The sequence below is a fragment of the Anolis carolinensis genome, unplaced genomic scaffold, assembly GCF_035594765.1.
Source record: "Anolis carolinensis isolate JA03-04 unplaced genomic scaffold, rAnoCar3.1.pri scaffold_15, whole genome shotgun sequence".
NCBI lineage: Eukaryota > Metazoa > Chordata > Lepidosauria > Squamata > Dactyloidae > Anolis > Anolis carolinensis.
The window spans coordinates 1007674-1026316 of record NW_026943826.1 but is presented as its reverse complement, the minus strand read 5'-3'; the positions used below and the strand labels follow the sequence as shown (position 1 = coordinate 1026316).

Here is an 18643-nt window from a genome sequence, read left to right as displayed (position 1 = left end):
GTGTTGGATAATCCAGAATGTTGGATAAGTGAGACTCTACTGTATATCAAAGAGTGATGGCATCAGGGCAGCGGACAAAACAACAAAACTACAGGCCCCCCAACCTCGAAATTTGACAACACAACCCATCATTCATGGCTCTAGGTTGATACAAAAAAAGAAAAGAAAAATAAAGTCCTAATTAGAGAGAGAGGAATAATTGTTTTTATCCAATTGCTGCCAGTTAGAGGGCTAAGCTCCACCCACTTGGTTTCCTAGCAACCTACTCATCCAGGGGACAGGCAGAGTTAGGCCTCACTTAGGCCTCTTCCACACTGCCTATAAGATACATATTATCTGATTTTAACTGGATTATATGGCAGTGTAGACTCAAGGCCCTTCCACACAGCTATATAACCCATTTATAATCTTATATTATCTGCTTGGCACTGGATTATCTTGGGTCCACACTGCCAGATAATTCACTTCAGTGTGCATTTTATACAGCTGTGTAGAAGGGGCAGTTCTAGGCAGATAATATAAGATTACAAATATACAGTAGAGTCTCACTAATCCAACACAAACAGTGTCCTCTATCCTCACCACTTTCACAGGACACAAACAACCAAATGCACACTAAACATAAAGACAACCATACAACAGACATTCAATACCACCACGACCTCAACAATTTCTCACCAACACCACCAGACAACAACACAGCAATGTGTGGCAGGGCACAGATAGTTTGTACATAAAAATGTAATGTGCATAATTCCCATGGAGTAAACAACAAAACCACTGGACCAAATCACACCAAATTTGGCCACAAAAGACATAAGTCATCCAATCAATTTGCATGCGACAGCGTGTCAGCAAAAATGGCTAGGCGGGTCAGTTTGAAGTCCATTTTTTCTGTGAGCATGGAGAGGGGCAAGATGTCTGCTGTGAGTTAGTCAGATCGTGCGTTCACTTTCCTCTTTAGTTGTGTACATCGTAAAGGGTTCTGTAACTTCTAAAGCTTGGCTGAAGTGCAATGGCTCTGCTGCAGGCAACACTGCAAGCTTCTGATCTGCGGAACTGCGGCTTATATATGTATATATTAGTTGTGCCCGGCCAGGCGTTGCTGTGGCGAAGTCTGGTGGTCTGGGAAATAAAGGATTGAGGAATTGGTGGTAGTTAAGGTCAAGGGTCAAGGTTTTCCCCAGACATTAAGTCCAGTTGTGTCCGACTGCACACTGAAGTGGATTATATGGCAGCGTGGAGTCAAGATAATCCAGTTCAAAGCAGATAATATAAGATTATAAATGGGTTGTATAGCTGTGTGGAAGGGCCTTGAGTCTACACTGCCATATAATCCACTGCAAATTAGATAATCTGTGGAAGAAGTCTAAGTGAGGCCTAAATCTGCCTGTCCCCTCGGCTGAGTTGGTTGCTAGGAGACCAAGTGGGCAGAGATTAGTCCTCTAACTGGCAGCAATTGGATAAAAACAATTATTCCTCTCCCTCTAATTAGGACTTCATTTTTCTTTTCTTTTTGTTGTATCAACCTAGAGGCGTGGATGATGGGTTGTGTTGTCAAATTTCGAGGTTGGGGGGCCTGTAGTTTTGTTGTTTTGTGGGTCGCTGTGATGCCATCACTCATTTATCTATATAGATAAAAGGGTAATGAAATTTCGGCCTAGGACAAAACAACAAAACTACACATCCCAGAAACACTAAACTTGGCAGCACAACCCCTCATCCATGCCTCTATGTTCATACAACAAAAAGCTCCAGCTACTCCAGAAAATGGCCAGGCTTTGAGACTGCAAGGCTATTCACTGCTATTCCACCTGGCCAACAAAGGATTCCCATAAGCGGCAGCAACACGTGGCCGGGAAAAGCTAGTACAATATATTATATTATTAGCATAGCACAATATAAGCATTACATATTACTATCTTGTACAATACCATTATATTGCAATATTATTAGTAATATCACATGTCATATAAATATACAATTATAATACTGTATTTTTATTATATTGTATTACATTATAATATTACCTTGAGGTGTGGATGATGGGTTGTGTTGTCAAATTTCGAGGTTGGGGGGCCTGTAGTTTTGTTGTTTTGTTGGTCGCCGTGATGCCATCACTCTTTTATATATATAGAAGATGTTTGAATGCTTTCTTTTTTTGGGGGAAAAACACCAGGTTCGTCCAGTCCAGCCAGCTGGCCAACCACATCCGGCACCACGACAACATCCGGCCCCACAAGTGCAACATCTGCAACAAGGCCTTTGTGAACGTGGGCGACCTCTCCAAGCACATCATCATCCACACAGGTGAAGTTGTGAGTAGGGATTGAGTTGTGGGGTGGGTGGGTGGGTGGGGGTTCACATCAAAGGACCCACACTGGAGAGGAAACCCATACACGCCTGGAGTGTGGACAGGGCTTCTCTCAGAGGGGACATCTGCGTTCCCATCAAAGGACCCACACTGGAGAGGAAACCCATACACGCCTGGAGTGTGGACAGGGCTTCTCTCAGAGGGGACGTCTGCGTTCCCATCAAAGGACCCACACTGGAGAGGAAACCCATACACGTCTGGAGTGTGGACAGTGCTTCTCTCAGAGGGGACGTCTGCGTTCCCATCAAAGGACCCACACTGGAGAGGAAACCCATACACGTCTGGAGTGTGGACAGGGCTTCTCTCAGAGGGGACATCTGCGTTCCCATCAAGAGACCCACACTGGAGAGGAAACCCATACACGCCTGGAGTGTGGACAGGGCTTCTCTCAGAGGGGACGTCTGCGTTCCCATCAAAGGACCCACACTGGAGAGGAAACCCATACACGCCTGGAGTGTGGACAGTGCTTCTCTCAGAGGGGACGTCTGCGTTCCCATCAAAGGACCCACACTGGAGAGGAAACCCATACACGCCTGGAGTGTGGACAGGGCTTCTCTCAACGGGACATCTGCGTTCCCATCAAAGGACCCACACTGGAGAGGAAACCCATACACGCCTGGAGTGTGGACAGTGCTTCTCTCAGAGGGGACGTCTGCGTTCCCATCAAAGGACCCACACTGGAGAGGAAACCCATACACGTCTGGAGTGTGGTCAGTGCTTCTCTCAGAGGGGACGTCTGCGTTCCCATCAAAGGACCCACACTGGAGAGGAAACCCATACACGCCTGGAGTGTGGACAGGGCTTCTCTCAGAGGGGACATCTGCGTTCCCATCAAAGGACCCACACTGGAGAGGAAACCCATACACGCCTGGAGTGTGGACAGGGCTTCTCTCAGAGGGGACATCTGCGTTCCCATCAAAGGACCCACACTGGAGAGGAAACCCATACACGCCTGGAGTGTGGACAGGGCTTCTCTCAGAGGGGACACCTGCGTTCCCATCAAAGGACCCACACTGGAGAGGAAACCCATACACGCCTGGAGTCTGGACAGGGCTTCTCTCAGAGGGGACATCTGCGTTCCCATCAAAGGACCCACACTGGAGAGGAAACCCATACACGCCTGGAGTGTGGACAGGGCTTCTCTCAGAGGGGACATCTGCGTTCCCATCAAAGGACCCACACTGGAGAGGAAACCCATACACGCCTGGAGTGTGGACAGGGCTTCTCTCAGAGGGGACATCTGCGTTCCCATCAAAGGACCCACACTGGATAGAAAACCCATACATGTCTGGAGTGTGGACAGGGCTTCTCTCAGAGGGGACATCTGCGTTCCCATCAAAGGACCCACACTGGAGAGGAAACCCATACACGCCTGGAGTGTGGACAGGGCTTCTCTCAGAGGGGACATCTGCGTTCCCATCAAAGGACCCACACTGGATAGAAAACCCATACACGTCTGGAGTGTGGACAGGGCTTCTCTCAGAGGGGACATCTGCGTTCCCATCAAAGGACCCACACTGGAGAGGAAACCCATACACGCCTGGAGTGTGGACAGGGCTTCTCTCAGAGGGGACATCTGCATTCCCATCAAAGGACCCACACTGGAGAGGAAACCCATACACGCCTGGAGTGTGGACAGGGCTTCTCTCAGAGGGGACATCTGCATTCCCATCAAAGGACCCACACTGGAGAGGAAACCCATACACGCCTGGAGTGTGGACAGGGCTTCTCTCAGAGGGGACGTCTGCGTTCCCATCAAAGGACCCACACTGGAGAGGAAACCCATACACGCCTGGAGTGTGGACAGGGCTTCTCTCAGAGGGGACATCTGCGTTCCCATCAAAGGACCCACACTGGAGAGGAAACCCATACACGTCTGGAGTGTGGACAGGGCTTCTCTCAGAGGGGACATCTGCGTTCCCATCAAAGGACCCACACTGGAGAGAAAACCCATACACGCCTGGAGTGTGGACAGGGCTTCTCTCAGAGGGGACATCTGCGTTCCCATCAAAGGACCCACACTGGAGAGAAAACCCATACACGCCTGGAGTGTGGACAGGGCTTCTCTCAGAGGGGACATCTGCGTTCCCATCAAAGGACCCACACTGGAGAGAAAACCCATAAACGTCTGGAGTGGGGACAGGGCTTCTCTCAGAGGGGACATCTGCGTTCCCATCAAAGGACCCACACTGGAGAGGAAACCCATAAACGTCTGGAGTGGGGACAGGGCTTCTCTCAGAGGGGACGTCTGCGTTCCCATCAAAGGACCCACACTGGAGAGGAAACCCATACACGTCTGGAGTGTGGACAGGGCTTCTCTCAGAGGGGACGTCTGCATTACCATCAAAGGACCCACACTGGAGAGGAAACCCATACACGTCTGGAGTGTGGACAGGGCTTCTCTCAGAGGGGACATCTGCGTTCCCATCAAAGGACCCACACTGGAGAGGAAACCCATACACGCCTGGAGTCTGGACAGGGCTTCTCTCAGAGGGGACGTCTGCGTTACCATCAAAGGACCCACACTGGAGAGGAAACCCATACACGTCTGGAGTGTGGACAGGGCTTCTCTCAGAGGGGACGTCTGCGTTACCATCAAAGGACCCACTTCAGTCATAAGTCAGGTCTACGGGGTATAAATAGAGTAAATAAATAATTTGGTTGTGCTATATTTCTCTTTTATTTTCTGCCTTGACAACTGGCGTGGGTGAACTCAGAAGTTGACAGCAGACGCAATCCGTGACACCCGTTCTCTGTGTGTTTGCAGGCGAGAAGCCCTTCCTGTGCGACAAGTGTGGCCGTGGCTTCAACCGGGTGGACAACCTGCGCTCCCACGTCAAGACGGTGCACCAGGGCAAGGCCGGGATGAAGCTGCTCGAGGCCGGCGGCGGGGAGACGGCCGAGCTCAACATCGTGACCGTGGCCTCCGACGAGATGGTGGCCCTGGCCACCGAGGCCCTGGCCGCCACCGCCGTCACGCAGCTCACAGGTGTGTATGTGTCGCTTCGTCGGCCACTTTGTGACACCGAATCCTTGATGGGAGTACTTCCTCGTTCTTCCGCACGCTGCTGCGGTTTTTTATGGTATCGTAAATGAGTTAAATTAGCCTCCCCACATAAGTGGTACCTACATTTCCCACTTGATTGTTTTTATTGATGTTGATGTTTTTTTACTGGGATAATTGTTTGTTGCTTTGTTACTGTTATTTGTTTGTTTTAAGCCGCCCCGACTCCCTTCGGGGAGATTAGGCGGGGTATAAAAATAAAGTTATTATTATTATTATTATTATTATTGATAGATGCAACTGCCTTTCGGGTGGCATCTATCACCAGTGGTTTTATGGGGTCATAAATTAAGTTAAACTAGCCTCCCCGCATTATGCGGTACCTAGAATTCTCTACTTACATAATAATAATAATTATTATTATTATTATTATGGAGATGGGGCGGGGTATAAAAATAAAGTTATTATTATTATTATTATTATTGATAGATGCAACTGCCTTTCGGGTGGCATCTATCACCAGTGGTTTTATGGGGTCATAAATTAAGTTAAACTAGCCTCCCCGCATTAAGCGGTATCTAGAATTCTCTACTTACATAATAATAATAATAATTATTATTATTATTATTATTATTATGGAGATGGGGCGGGGTATAAAAATAAAGTTATTATTATTATTATTATTATTGATAGATGCAACTGCCTTTCGGGTGGCATCTATCACCAGTGGTTTTATGGGGTCATAAATTAAGTTAAACTAGCCTCCCCACATTAAGCGGTACCTAGAATTCTCTACTTACATAATAATAATTATTTTTATTATTATTATTATGGAGATGGGGCGGGGTATAAAAATAAAGTTATTATTATTATTATTATTATTATTATTATTATTATTATTATTGATAGATGCAACTGCCTTTCGGGTGGCATCTATCACCAGTGGTTTTATGGGGTCATAAATTAAGTTAAACTAGCCTCCCCGCATTAAGCGGTACCTAGAATTCTCTACTTACATAATAATAATTATTATTATTATTATGGAGATGGGGCGGGGTATAAAAATAAAGTTATTATTATTATTATTATTATTGATAGATGCAACTGCCTTTCGGGTGGCATCTATCACCAGTGGTTTTATGGGGTCATAAGTTAAGTTAAACTAGCCTCCCCGCATTAAGCGGTATCTAGAATTCTCTACTTAATAATAATAATAATAATAATAATAATAATAATAATAACAACTTTATTTTTATACCCCGCCTCTATCTCCCCAAAGGGGACTCAGGGCGGCTTCCATGGGGCCAAGCCCGAATAAAAACAACAGCAATATAAAACACAACAATAGACAAAAAACATGCACAATTATAAAAATTTAAACATTAGCCAATAAAAACAAATGACAAGAATTAATAAAAACATGGATTAAAATGGAGAGGTTGTAAAAGTAGACTGCTTAAGTTGATAGCAAGTTAGTCTATTAATGGTCGGGAGCTTTAACCCCAACCCCGGCTTCGAACCACTGACTCGCGGTCAGTGGTGATTTATTGCTGCTGGCTACTAACCAGCTGTGGCACAGGCTGGCCCCTTGCTGACCGAAAGGTCGGCGGTTCGAACCCGGGGAGTGGAGTGAGCTCCCGCTGTCAGCTTCAGCTTCTGCCAACCTAACAGTTCAAAAACATGCAAATGTGAGTAGATCAATAGGTGCCGCTCCTGTGCTCCAGTGGCCACATGACACACAGAGACAGAGACACAGAGGCAATTTAACATATTCCAGCTTCTGGCTTCATGAGGTAGTCATGCTCGGTTCATCGTCCACTGTGACGCCGAGTCCTTGATGGAGTACTTCCTCATTCTTCCGACACGGACGCTGCTGGAGATTTTTATGGTGATGTAAATTACTTAAATTAGCCTCCCCGCATAAAGTGGTACCTAAATTCTCTACTCGGGTTGCTTAGGTCAACAACGAGCTGGGGCTGTTTAATGGTCAGTCACTCAATCCGACCCAGGCTTCAAATTCATGACCTCTCGGTCAGTAGTGATTTATTGCAGCTGGCTACTAACCAGCTGCGCCACAGCCCGGCCCCATCTGCTCGCCCACAGAAAATTATATTTAATAATCTAGAGCTGATGCAATTTTCTGAATCAGCGCCCCAAACAACCCCAGGGACAGGCCTAAAAACGAAGGCACCAAGGCGCCACATGGAATGGGAGGAGGAGGAGAAGCAGCAGTCAGGAGGCTTGTTGTCATGCCTGCCTTTTGTGGGTGGCCAGCCTCAGCACTAGAACAGAAAATCTAGGGTGAAATGGTCCCTGTCTTAAAGCCTTGCCTTGGGTGGTGGGCAGTGTGGTGTTTGTGGAGGAGATCAGCAGGGCTGGGGACATGTTCACGGCACTCGCCATAACTGCAATGTCATTGGACCGGGGCCAGTGGTGTCTCCCGGGCAGGGGGAGCTATAGTAAGAAACACTGGGATGTCCGTGGTGGAGGAAAAGCAGAAAATCTTGGAGGAAATTGTTCCCATATGAAAGCCTTGCCTTGGGTGGTGGGCAGTGTGGTGTTTGTGGAGGAGATCAGCAGGGTGGCGTAGTGTATTAAAGCGCTGAGCTGCTGAACTTGCAGACTGAAAGGTCCCAGGTTCAAATCCCGGGAGCGGAGTGAGCACCTGCTGTTAGCTCCAGCTCCTGCCAACCTACCAGTTCGAAAACATGCCAATGTGAGAGTAGATCAATAGGTACCGCTCCGGCGAGAAGGTAATGACACTCATGACCACATGACCTTGGAGGTGTCTACGGACATGCCAATGTGAGTAGATGAATAGGTACCACTCCAGCGGGAAGGTAACGGCGCTCCATGCAGTCATGACCTTGGAGGTGTCTACGGACAACGCCGGCTCTTTGGCTTAGAAATGGAGATGAGCACTGACCCCAGAGTCGGTCACGACTGGGCTTAACGTCAGGGGAAACCTTGACCTTTACCTTAATATGATATAATAATAATAATAATAATAATAATAATAATAATAATGCCAGTGGCCACATGACCTTGGAGGTGTCTATGGACAATGCCGGCTCTTTGGCTTAGAAATGGAGATGAGCACTGACCCCAGAGTCGGACACGACTGGGCTTAACGTCAGGGGAAACCTTGACCTTTACCTTAATATGATATAATAATAATAATAATAATAATAATAATAATAATAATAATAATAATGCCAGTGGCCACATGACCTTGGAGGTGTCTATGGACAATGCCGGCTCTTTGGCTTAGAAATGGAGATGAGCACTGACCCCAGAGTCGGACACGACTGGACTTAACGTCAAGGGAAACCTTTACCTTTAACTTAATATGATATAATAATAATAATAATAATAATAATAATAATAATAATAATAATAATAATAATATAATATTATCTAATAACAATATTATAATAATTATATAATATTAAATAATAATAATGATGATGATGATGATGATGCCAGTGGCCACATGACCTTGGAGGAGTCTGCGGACAACACCGGCTCTTGGGCTTAGAAATGGAGATGAGCACTGACCCCAGAGTCGGACACGACTGGACTTAACGTCAGGGGAAACCTTTACCTTTAACTTAATATGATATAATAATAATAATAATAATAATAATAATAATAATAATAATAATTTGGAGACAATAGACATTGACAAAATTACGATCTGCCAACTGCAAAAGGCCACCCTACTGGGATCTGCACGCATCATCCGAAAATACATCACACAGTCCTAGACACTTGGGAAGTGTTCAACTTGGGATTTTGTGAAACGAAATCCAGCATATCTATCTCGTTTGCTGTGTCATACAACGTCGTTGTGTCAATAATAATAATAATAATAATAATAATATGTGTCCAGATATGTGTTGTTCTTGGATTCGTACCTTTTAAGATGTTGGAAGCCGCTTTGGGTCCCTTGGTGGAAATATTATTATTAATATTTAATATTTATTATTATTTGTTACAGTGGTCCCAGTGGCGACGCCGGTCACGGCGGACGAGACGGAGGCCCTGAAGGCAGAGATCACCAAGGCCGTGAAGCAAGTGCAGGAAGCCGGTGAGGGTTCGGTCTCTTCCAGCCATGGCTACATTTGGCCACAAGGGGGCAGCAGGGCCCTGCGAGAGGCATAGAGTATTTAAGTGAGACTCTACTGTCTATCTGTATAAGGATGTCCAGGGTGGGAGAAATCACTCTTGTCTGTTGGAGGCAAGTGGGAAGATTGCACTTACCCACCTTGATTAGCATTGAATGGCCTTGCATCTTGAAGGCCTGACTGCTTCCTGCCTAGGGATCCTTTGTCGGGATTAATAATAACTGGCCAGCTTGATTAGCAAGGAGGAAACCATGAACATGAACCATATCAGTATTAAAAGAATTCCAAAATCAGAACAGTAAATAACGAAAAACACTCAGAAAACGGAAATCCTGGCACAATACAATCAGGGCCAGCTAACACCTCTTAACAAAGGATTCCCACAGGCTTTGAAGTTGGGCCCCTGGTGGCGCAGTGTGTTAAAGCGCTGAGTTGCAGAACTTGCGGACCAAAAGGTCCCAGGTTCAAATCCCAGGAGCAGAGTGAGCACCCGCTGTTAGCTCCAGCTTCTGCCAACCTAGCAGTTCGAAAACATGCCAATGTGAGTAGATCAATAGGTACTGCTCCGGCGGGAAGGTAACGGTGCTCCATGCCGTCATGCCTATGGCCACATGACCTTGGAGGTGTCTATGGACAACGCCGGCTCTTCGGCTTAGAAATGGAGATGAGCACCAACCCCCAGAGTCGGTCACGACTGGACTTAACGTCAGGGGAAAACCTTTACCTTTGCTTGAAGTTGAAAGGCCATTCAGTGGTAATCATTCCAGATATACAGTAGAGTCTCACTTATCCAACACTCGCTTATCCAACGTTCTGGATTATCCAACGCATTTTTGTAGTCAATGTTTTCAATATATCATGATATTTTGGTGCTAAATTTGTAAATACAGTAATGACTACTTAGCATTACTGTGTATTGAACTACATTAGTCTCACTTATCCAACACTCGCTTATCCAAGGTTCTGGATTATCCAACACATTTTTGTAGTCAGTGTTTTCAATACATCGTGATATTTTGGTGCTAAATTCGTAAATACAGTAATGACTACTTAGCATTACTGCGTATTGAACTACAGTAGAGTCTCACTTATCCAAGGTTCTGGATTATCCTACACATTTTTGTAGTCAATGTTTTCAATATATCGTGATATTTTGGTGCTAAATTCATAAATACAGTAATTACTACATAGCATTACTGAGTATTGAACTACTTTTTCCGTCAAATTTGTTGTATAACATGATGTTTTGGTGCTTAATTTGCAAAATCATAACCTAATTTGATGTTTAATAGGCTTCTCCTAAATCTCTCCTTATTATCCAACATATTCGCTTATCCAACATTCTGCCGGCCCGTTTATGTTGGATAAGTGAGACTCTACTGTATATATATAAACCCCACTGGCCCAGTTTCCAACACACCTCACAACCTCTGAGGATGCCTGCCATAGATGTGGGTGAAACATCAGGAGAGAATGCTTCTGGAAATGGCCACACAGCACAGAAAACTCACAGCAACCCACTGAAAATGGCAATGACGATATTACAAGCACCATGGTTATTTTAGGGGGAGCGGTGTGCTATGGGGCGCAATGCAGCCCCCATGCTCTTGGTCCTGGCAGTGCTGGGAGAGGACCAAAATCCACTGCTTGTGTTGATATGAAAATAATCAAACAAACTCAATGTATATCCAAAAATCAATGTCTATCCAAAAAACAGGACTGTCCCAATCGCATATAAGTAGAAATCAGCAGTTCTTCTCTTGAAGTATAAGGACAAGTTTTTCATGTGGGTAAATGTCCTGTTCTTTATTGTATGAGTAGACTCCAGTTTCCATATAACTTGACTCAAACCTGCAACCGGTTTCGACTCAAGAAAGTTTCCTTTTTTGTAAACTTTCTTTACAAATTGCTGCTTTGCAAGTATATATTTATGATGTGTATTATTTGTAGACCCAACCGCCTGACGAAGACTCCTGTGAGTCGAAACCGGTTGCAGGTTTGAGTCAAGTTATATGGAAACTGGAGTCTACTCATACAATAAAGAACAGGACATTTACCCACATGAAAAACATGTCCTTATACTTCAAGAGAAGAAGTGCTGATTTCTACTTCTATGCGATTGGGACAGTCCTGTTTTTTGGATAGACATTGAGTTTGTTTGATTATTTTCATATCACCACAAGCAGTGGATTTTGGTCTTCATAGTTTAGGGGAACCCATTGTCCTTTTAGGTAGTGCTGGGAGAGGGCCTTGCAGGCTGCCGGTCTCCTGAAGCTGTGGCCCATAACCCCCTTCTCCCCCCTTTGACCCCACAGACCCCAACACGCAGATCCTCTACGCCTGTGACTCCTGCGGGGAGAAGTTCCTGGACGCCAGCAGCTTGGCGCAGCACGTGCGCATCCACACAGCCCAGGCCCTGGTCATGTTCCAGGCCGACACGGACTTCTACCAGCAGTACAGCTCTGCCGCCAGCGCCGCCGCCTGGCAAGGAGGAGCCGGGGAGGCGCAGGTGCTGCCGGCCACGGAGCTGCTCTTCCGGGTGCGGGACGGCGGGGAGGCGGCCGGGGTGGAGGCTCCGCAGGTGGCGGAGTGAGCGTGGGTGGCCTCCCTCTGAGCCCCCCGCCCGGCTGCGACGCTTTGAAACAAGTATTTATGGGAGAGAGGCCAACATCTGTGTTAACGTTTAGATGAAATAAAGCCGTTATTTTCTAAGGACTTGAATCGGGGCCGACGAGGGACGAGCGGCGCCAAGCGACCCCACGTCTTCCAGAGGACTTGCTTATTTTCTTCAAGGCGTTGATCGGACCGGCACCAGGCTGGAATTTTCCCCACAACGGTGGCTTCACAAAGATCCCACAGAGAGCGAGGCCTTGGCTTTGCTCCTCCAAAAGTGGCCCACGGAAATGGAAGGGCTTCACACACACAACTGTGTAAGGAGATGCGCATTTCCCGTTTACAGGGTCTTCGATGCGACCGATGTTGCCTTGGGTTGGCTCGCTTCCTGTCTGGATAATACGAGGGCTATCCACAAAGTAGGTTACGTTTCGGATTTTTAAAAGGACAAAGTGTAGGAGAAATCATTTGCCAGGGGAAAGACACATCCCAATACTACAATCTCATGTAATCCCCGTTGAAATTTAGGCACGTCTCATATAGAGTTTGAAAAGGTCTGCCCCAGTAAATTTCTACAAGCAATGTCTTGTTGTTCATTGCAGGATGGCCTACTTAGGCCCCGAGGCTGCTTCTCTGTTAGTGTACTAAGGGTTTTGGCTGGGCTGGACTGCGGCATGTTCTTGTGAAATGTTTCTTTGGGATTTCTCAAACAGATGGCGGCGGCATGATAGGACGTGATTTAATGGGCTCTGGTATTTTTGTTTTTCCTGCTCCCTCACCTGGAAATGGGAAACAGAAAACGCCCCAGTAAATTTGCCGCCTCTCTCCTCCGTTTCCAACAATGGGGGCGTTTTGGCTTTGCTGCAGGAAGGGAGACGGGGGAAGAGCTGAGGACACAAGCGGGGAATTTACTGGAGCAGTACTTTTCAAACTCGTTTATCTATACGAGACGTGCCTAGATTTCAATGGGGATTACGTGAGATTGTACTATTGGGATGTGTCTTTCCGCTGCATATGGTAAACGATTTCTCCTATACTTTGTCCTTTTTAAAATCCAAGACGTAGCCTACTTTGTGGATAGCCCTCATACAACGGGGTTGAGGGAGAAGGCTTTCTCTGCCCTTTGGCCTTCGTCCCAGTCACAACAAGGGAGCCGTGGGTTCGGGGGCGCAGCGCGAGAAAAGCCCCCTCCCCCGGTTTGTGCCGACCCCGCCGGCCGCACCCCACGCGCAGCACTAGGGACTCGGGGACATTCAGCACAACCCAGGCAGGGATGTTTTGTATTTTTTAATAAAGTCTTGTAATCCAATGGACACACAAAACAAAACTGCGCTGAGAAAACAGTTCCATAAATTAAGTGTTAGGAGGAGGAGGAGGAGGGCCGGGAGGAGGTAAAAAGTCTGTACAAGTGTATAACACTTCCACATCTGGGGAGGAAGGAAGGAGGAAGTGGCGGCGGAGGAGGAGGAAGGGGTGGGCCATGTCTAAATGAAGCGCACTTACAAATGAGTGACAAATACAAAGTCTGAGTATGAAAATAAGATTTTCTCTGAAAACACATTTTTTTGGCACAGATTAAAAAAAAAGTATGTTGTGGGGATCAGATTTCTTTTTTCTTCTTAAAGTCAGTACTTTGTTAAGATATATATACATATATATATAAATATATGTATATATATTTATATATATATAATATATATACGTATATATACACACACACCCACGGAGTCCGGCGTTTCCCACCAGGAAGGAAAAATAGCGCTCTCTCCCTTTTGCGCATTGGCTTTCAGTGTAAACTGTACATCCCGGGGGGGTCCGGGGGGGGCGGGGGCAACGGGGTGTGGAAATGCCCCTCGACCACGGGCAGGACGCTCCCGGGCCCTGCGCCTCCGAGTCCACGGCGCCGTCCGAGTGTGAGTGTGAGTGTGCCTGCGTGTCAACGGAGACCGCCGTCCGGGCGCCACAACATATCTTCAGCTGTGCAAAGGTCCAAAGTCACTAATTTAGTGCAAAGGCAGTTCTGGCTCCTTCTTTTTTATGTTATTTTTTTTTATTTTTCTTAGAAGTTAGAAGTCTGGAAATTAAAAAAAATAGCGCCTTCCTTGAACTGGGAGGGAGCGAGCGAGCGAGGCACTCCCCGGCGTCTTCTCTGGAGCAACATGTAAACATAGAAGGTGGCGAGGGGGGGGGGCACTCCGTGGCAGCCATGACGGGTCCCGTCCCGTCCCCCCGTCCGTCCCTTTCTCTCTGTTTCGCTGCCGAGCCTCGGAAGAGGGGCACGGGTCCCACGTCTGTCCGTCCGTCTGTCTGTCCGTCCGCGAGCTCAGACCGAGGCGATGACGATCATCAGGTGCGGGGAGATGTTGGAGATGCTGGCCAGGAGGTCCGGGGCCAGGCGAGAGAGGTGGTTCTCCGAGAACTCGCAGGGCGGGAAGATCTGCAGGACGTACGCCGGCTGCGGGGAAAGCAGAGGGAGGGCAAAGGCATGAGGAGCTACACCCAATGGGGAGGAAGACCACCTGCACATGCCCAGAAGCCCACCTCGGACCAGCCCTTTACCTGGTTGGAGCCTGGGTTGGGGACGTTGATGATGCCGGCGGCCTGCTTGGCCTGCAGGTAGCTGATGAAGGCGGCCTTGAGCGACTCCGTCTGGTTCACCACGTCCTCTTGGTCTCGGCCGCAGGGCAGGGCCAGCAGCAGGCAGTAGTCGCTCTCCACCTACAAAGCGAGGCACAACCAGACGGCTAGCGGACGCCCAAAAAGGCCACCTCAATGTCATCATGTGCAGACTTGATCAATATTTAATAGGTGTGGTTCGAGGGAATTGTACTGTGTTTCCCCAAAAATAAGACAGTGCCTTATACAGTAGAGTCTCAATTATCCAACATAAGCGGGCCAGCAGAATGTTGGATAAGCGAATATGTTGGATAATAAGGAGGCATTAAGGAAAAGCCTATTAAACATCAAATTAGGTTATGATTTTACAAATGAAGCACCAAAACAACATGTTAGACAACAAATTTGGCAGAAAAAGTAGTTCAATATGCAGTAATGCTATGTAGTAATTACTGTATTTATGAATTTAGCACCAAAATATCACGATATATTGAAAACATTGACTACAAAAATGCGTTGGATAATCCAGAACGTTGGATAAGCGAGTGTTGGATAAGTGAGACTCTACTGTATTTATTTTTGCTCTCAAAGATGCTCTAGGTCTTATTTTCAGGGGATGTCTTATTTTTCCATGAAGAAGAATTCACATGTATTGTTGAACAAAAAAATTGACATTTATTATATACTAGCTGTGCCTGGTCACGCGTTGCTGTGGCGAAGTCTGGTGGTCTGGGAAATAAAGTATTGAGGAATTGGTGGTAGTTAAGGTCAAGGGTCAAGGTTTTCCCCTGACATTAAGTTCAGTGTGGAACTGCCATATAATCCAGTTAAAATCAGGTAATCTGTATTTTATAGGCAGTGTGGAAGAGGCCTAAGTGAGGCCTAACTCTGACTGTCCCCTGGGCTGAGTGGGTTGCTAGGAGCCCAAGTGGGCGGAGCTTAGCCTTCTAACTGGCAACAATTGGATAAAAACAATTATTCCTCTCCCTCTAATGAGGACTTTATTTTTCTTTTCTTTTTGTTGTATGAACGTAGAGGCATGGATGAGGGGTTGTGCTGCCAAGTTTAGTGTTTCTGGGATGTGCAGTTTTGTTGTTTTGTCCTAGGCCGAAATTTCATTACCCTTTTATATATATAGACTGTACAGTAGATGTCATCACAAACCAACATAACCAGACAAACTGTGAATCCTATCAAGAATTTCTTGTTACTACTATTATTTCCATGTACAACACTCTATACATATATTTATGAATCCTGCATGATCTGGTGTTGTTTGGCGGGCATAATTCCAAACAAAAACTTTGCTAGGTCTTACTTTCGGGGGAGGCCTTATATTTAGCAATTCAGCAAAACCTCTACTAGGTCTTATTTTCAGGGAAACAGGGTATGAAAGATGTGTGGACGGGGCCTAATTGGGCTGAAGACGCAATTCTAAGATGAAGGCCTGCAATGACTAACTTCCTGCTTGCTGAATAAATAATAATAATAATAATAATAATAATAATAATAAAACTTTATTTATACCCCGCCGCCATCTCCCTGCAAGGACTCGGGGCGGCTTACATGGGGCAGCGGCCCAAACAACATAAGGACAAAATGTAAGCAACATAATAAGGCGAGTCCCATCCGGGAGATAGGGCGGTATATAAAGTTTTATTATTATATTATTATAATAAACTCTGGGGGTTGGTGCTCATCTCCATTTCTAAGCCGAAGAGCCGGCGTTGTCCACAGACACCTCCAAGGTCATGTGGCCAATGGCATGACTGCCGGAGCGGTACCTATTGATCTACTCACATTTGCATGTTTTCAAACTGCTAGGTTGGTAGGAGCTGGGGCTTACAGTGGGCACTCACTCCGCTCCCAGGATTAGAACCTGGGACCTTTCAGTCTGCAAGTTCAGCAGCTCAGCGCTTTAACACACTGTGCCACCAAGCACTATATATCTATATATAATATCATATAATATATAAGAGGGATAAAGCAGGGTGCTTTAACACAGGGGCCACTTGAGTATATACGGTACATAAAATCTGTATATATATATCTATATCTATAATCTGTATATATATATCTATATATATAAAAGGGTAATGGTATCACGGCACCGGACAAAACAAGTAAACTAAACGCCCCACAACCTTGAAAATTGACAGCACAATCTCTCATCCATGCCTCTACGTTCATACAACAAAAAGAAAAGAAAAATTAAGTCCTAGCCACAGCAACGCGTGGCTGGGCACAGCTAGTATTCTATAAAAGTTCTCTCACACTGGAAATTGCAGTAACATGAAGCGTAGCTTAAAAAGTTTTCATGACATCCTCCCCAAAGACCCAGGAAAAGCCCCGGGTTTGCCCCCAGGACAAAACCGGCCGACTCCATGGAACTCCACCAAAAGCAGCCACGGGGCTTCAGCCCGCTCGCAGCAAAGGGCGGGAGACTCACCGTCATGCGCCGCGCCACTCCCTCCAGCTGCGAGGCCTCCAGCCTCATGCGCTGGGCGATCCGGAGCGGAGGGCCGCCTTCCGGCGCCGGCAGGGAGCGGTGCGCCAAGACGTTGTTGCCAGAGACAAAGTGCAGCTGCACGGCCGCCGTGTCGTTCTTCAGCGCCAGGAGCCCCTGCCACACAATGGGATACTTCTGCAGGCGGGGGAGAAGGAAGGAGGTCAATGCGCTCAGAAAGATTAACAATTACCTAGGCATTTTTAATTACAAAAATGTGGGTACCCCCAGCGGGACAGGGGGTACCCCATAGCGGGACAGAGGGTCGACCTAGTGGCAGAGAAGGTTATGATTTTACAAATGAAGCACCAAAACATCATGTTATACAACAAATTTGACAGAAAAAGTAGTTCAATACGCAGTAATGCTATGTAGTAATTACTGTATTTACGAATTTAGCACCAAAATATCACAATGCATTGAAAACATTTGACTACAAAAATGGCTTGGATAATCCAGAAGCTTGGATAAGCAAGGTGAGACTCTACTGTATATGTGCATTTCCCTCCTGCAATATTTGCAAGCCCTATATTTTTATATTTATATCTATCCAGAAATCTCTCTGTGTATGTGTGTGCATTTCCCTGCAATATTTAAAAGCCCTATATATCTATATTCATATCTGTCTATCTAGACATCTCTCTGTATATAGATAATTATATCTGTATAGGATTTGCAAAGATTTGCGAGGCTTGGATAAGTGAGACTCTACTGTATAAAGAACTTTATTTGTGTTATTACGGAAAATTTTGCTCTTGTAAATAGTGCAACCATATAATTTTGCTACAAAGAAAAGCATCCAAAGGAAGAGATAGGAACCAAATTCAAACTAAAACCAGAAACGTACCTACTAGGATTCTCAATATTAAAGAAAAATGATGATAGAATATTATTTTACATTAGCACTGCGGCTAGACTGACCTTAGCAAGTTTGGAAAAGAAAAGAACCTCCGAATTTGAAAGATTGGTTAACCAAAATATTGGACATTATACAAATAGACATTTTGACACAAACAATAAGAGAAGGGAAAAGCAGAGGCGGTTCAACCGCGAGGCAAACAAGGCACTTGCCTGTGGCGCCATTCTCTAGGGGGCGCAGTTGAGGCCCTCCTGGGTGCACGCGCATGCATGTGAATGTTGCAATTGGCCAGCTTGATTAGCATTTAATGGCCTTGCAGATTCAAAGCCTGGCTGCTTCCTCCCTGGGGGCATCCTTGGTTGAGAGGTGTTTGCTGGCCCTGATTGTTTCCTGTCTGGATTTCCCCTGTTTTCAGAGTGTTGTTCTTTATTTAGGCTTTTCCTTAATCCCTCCTTATTATCCAACATTTTCACTTATCCAATGCTTGGTTTTGGGGGGGGTGGGGGTGCCAAAATTCTGTTCGCCTACACTTGAAAGTTACCTT

General features: G+C 46.2%; 2 protein-coding genes across 5 annotated transcripts in view; one reads left to right on the top strand and one right to left on the bottom strand.

Annotated features, from left to right (window-relative positions):
• Positions 1–12217, top strand: part of zbtb17 (zinc finger and BTB domain containing 17) — a 39136-nt gene extending 26919 nt beyond the window's left edge. For all 4 annotated transcript variants that reach the window (XM_062965771.1, XM_062965770.1, XM_062965769.1 and 1 more), the window contains 4 exons: positions 2180–2310; positions 5142–5363; positions 9379–9468; positions 11821–12217. In XM_062965771.1, the coding sequence (XP_062821841.1) occupies positions 2180–2310; positions 5142–5363; positions 9379–9468; positions 11821–12098 (721 nt within the window). In that variant the 3' untranslated portion in view covers positions 12099–12217. The remainder of the gene's footprint in view (positions 1–2179; positions 2311–5141; positions 5364–9378; positions 9469–11820) is intronic.
• Positions 12218–14310: 2093 nt separating this feature from the next.
• Positions 14311–18643, bottom strand: part of spen (spen family transcriptional repressor) — a 78953-nt gene continuing 74620 nt past the window's right edge. The window contains exons 13-15 of the mRNA XM_062965776.1: positions 17184–17378; positions 14678–14836; positions 14311–14573 (exon numbers count right to left, since the gene is read on the bottom strand). Of these exons, the coding sequence (XP_062821846.1) occupies positions 14442–14573; positions 14678–14836; positions 17184–17378 (486 nt within the window). The 3' untranslated portion in view covers positions 14311–14441. The remainder of the gene's footprint in view (positions 14574–14677; positions 14837–17183; positions 17379–18643) is intronic.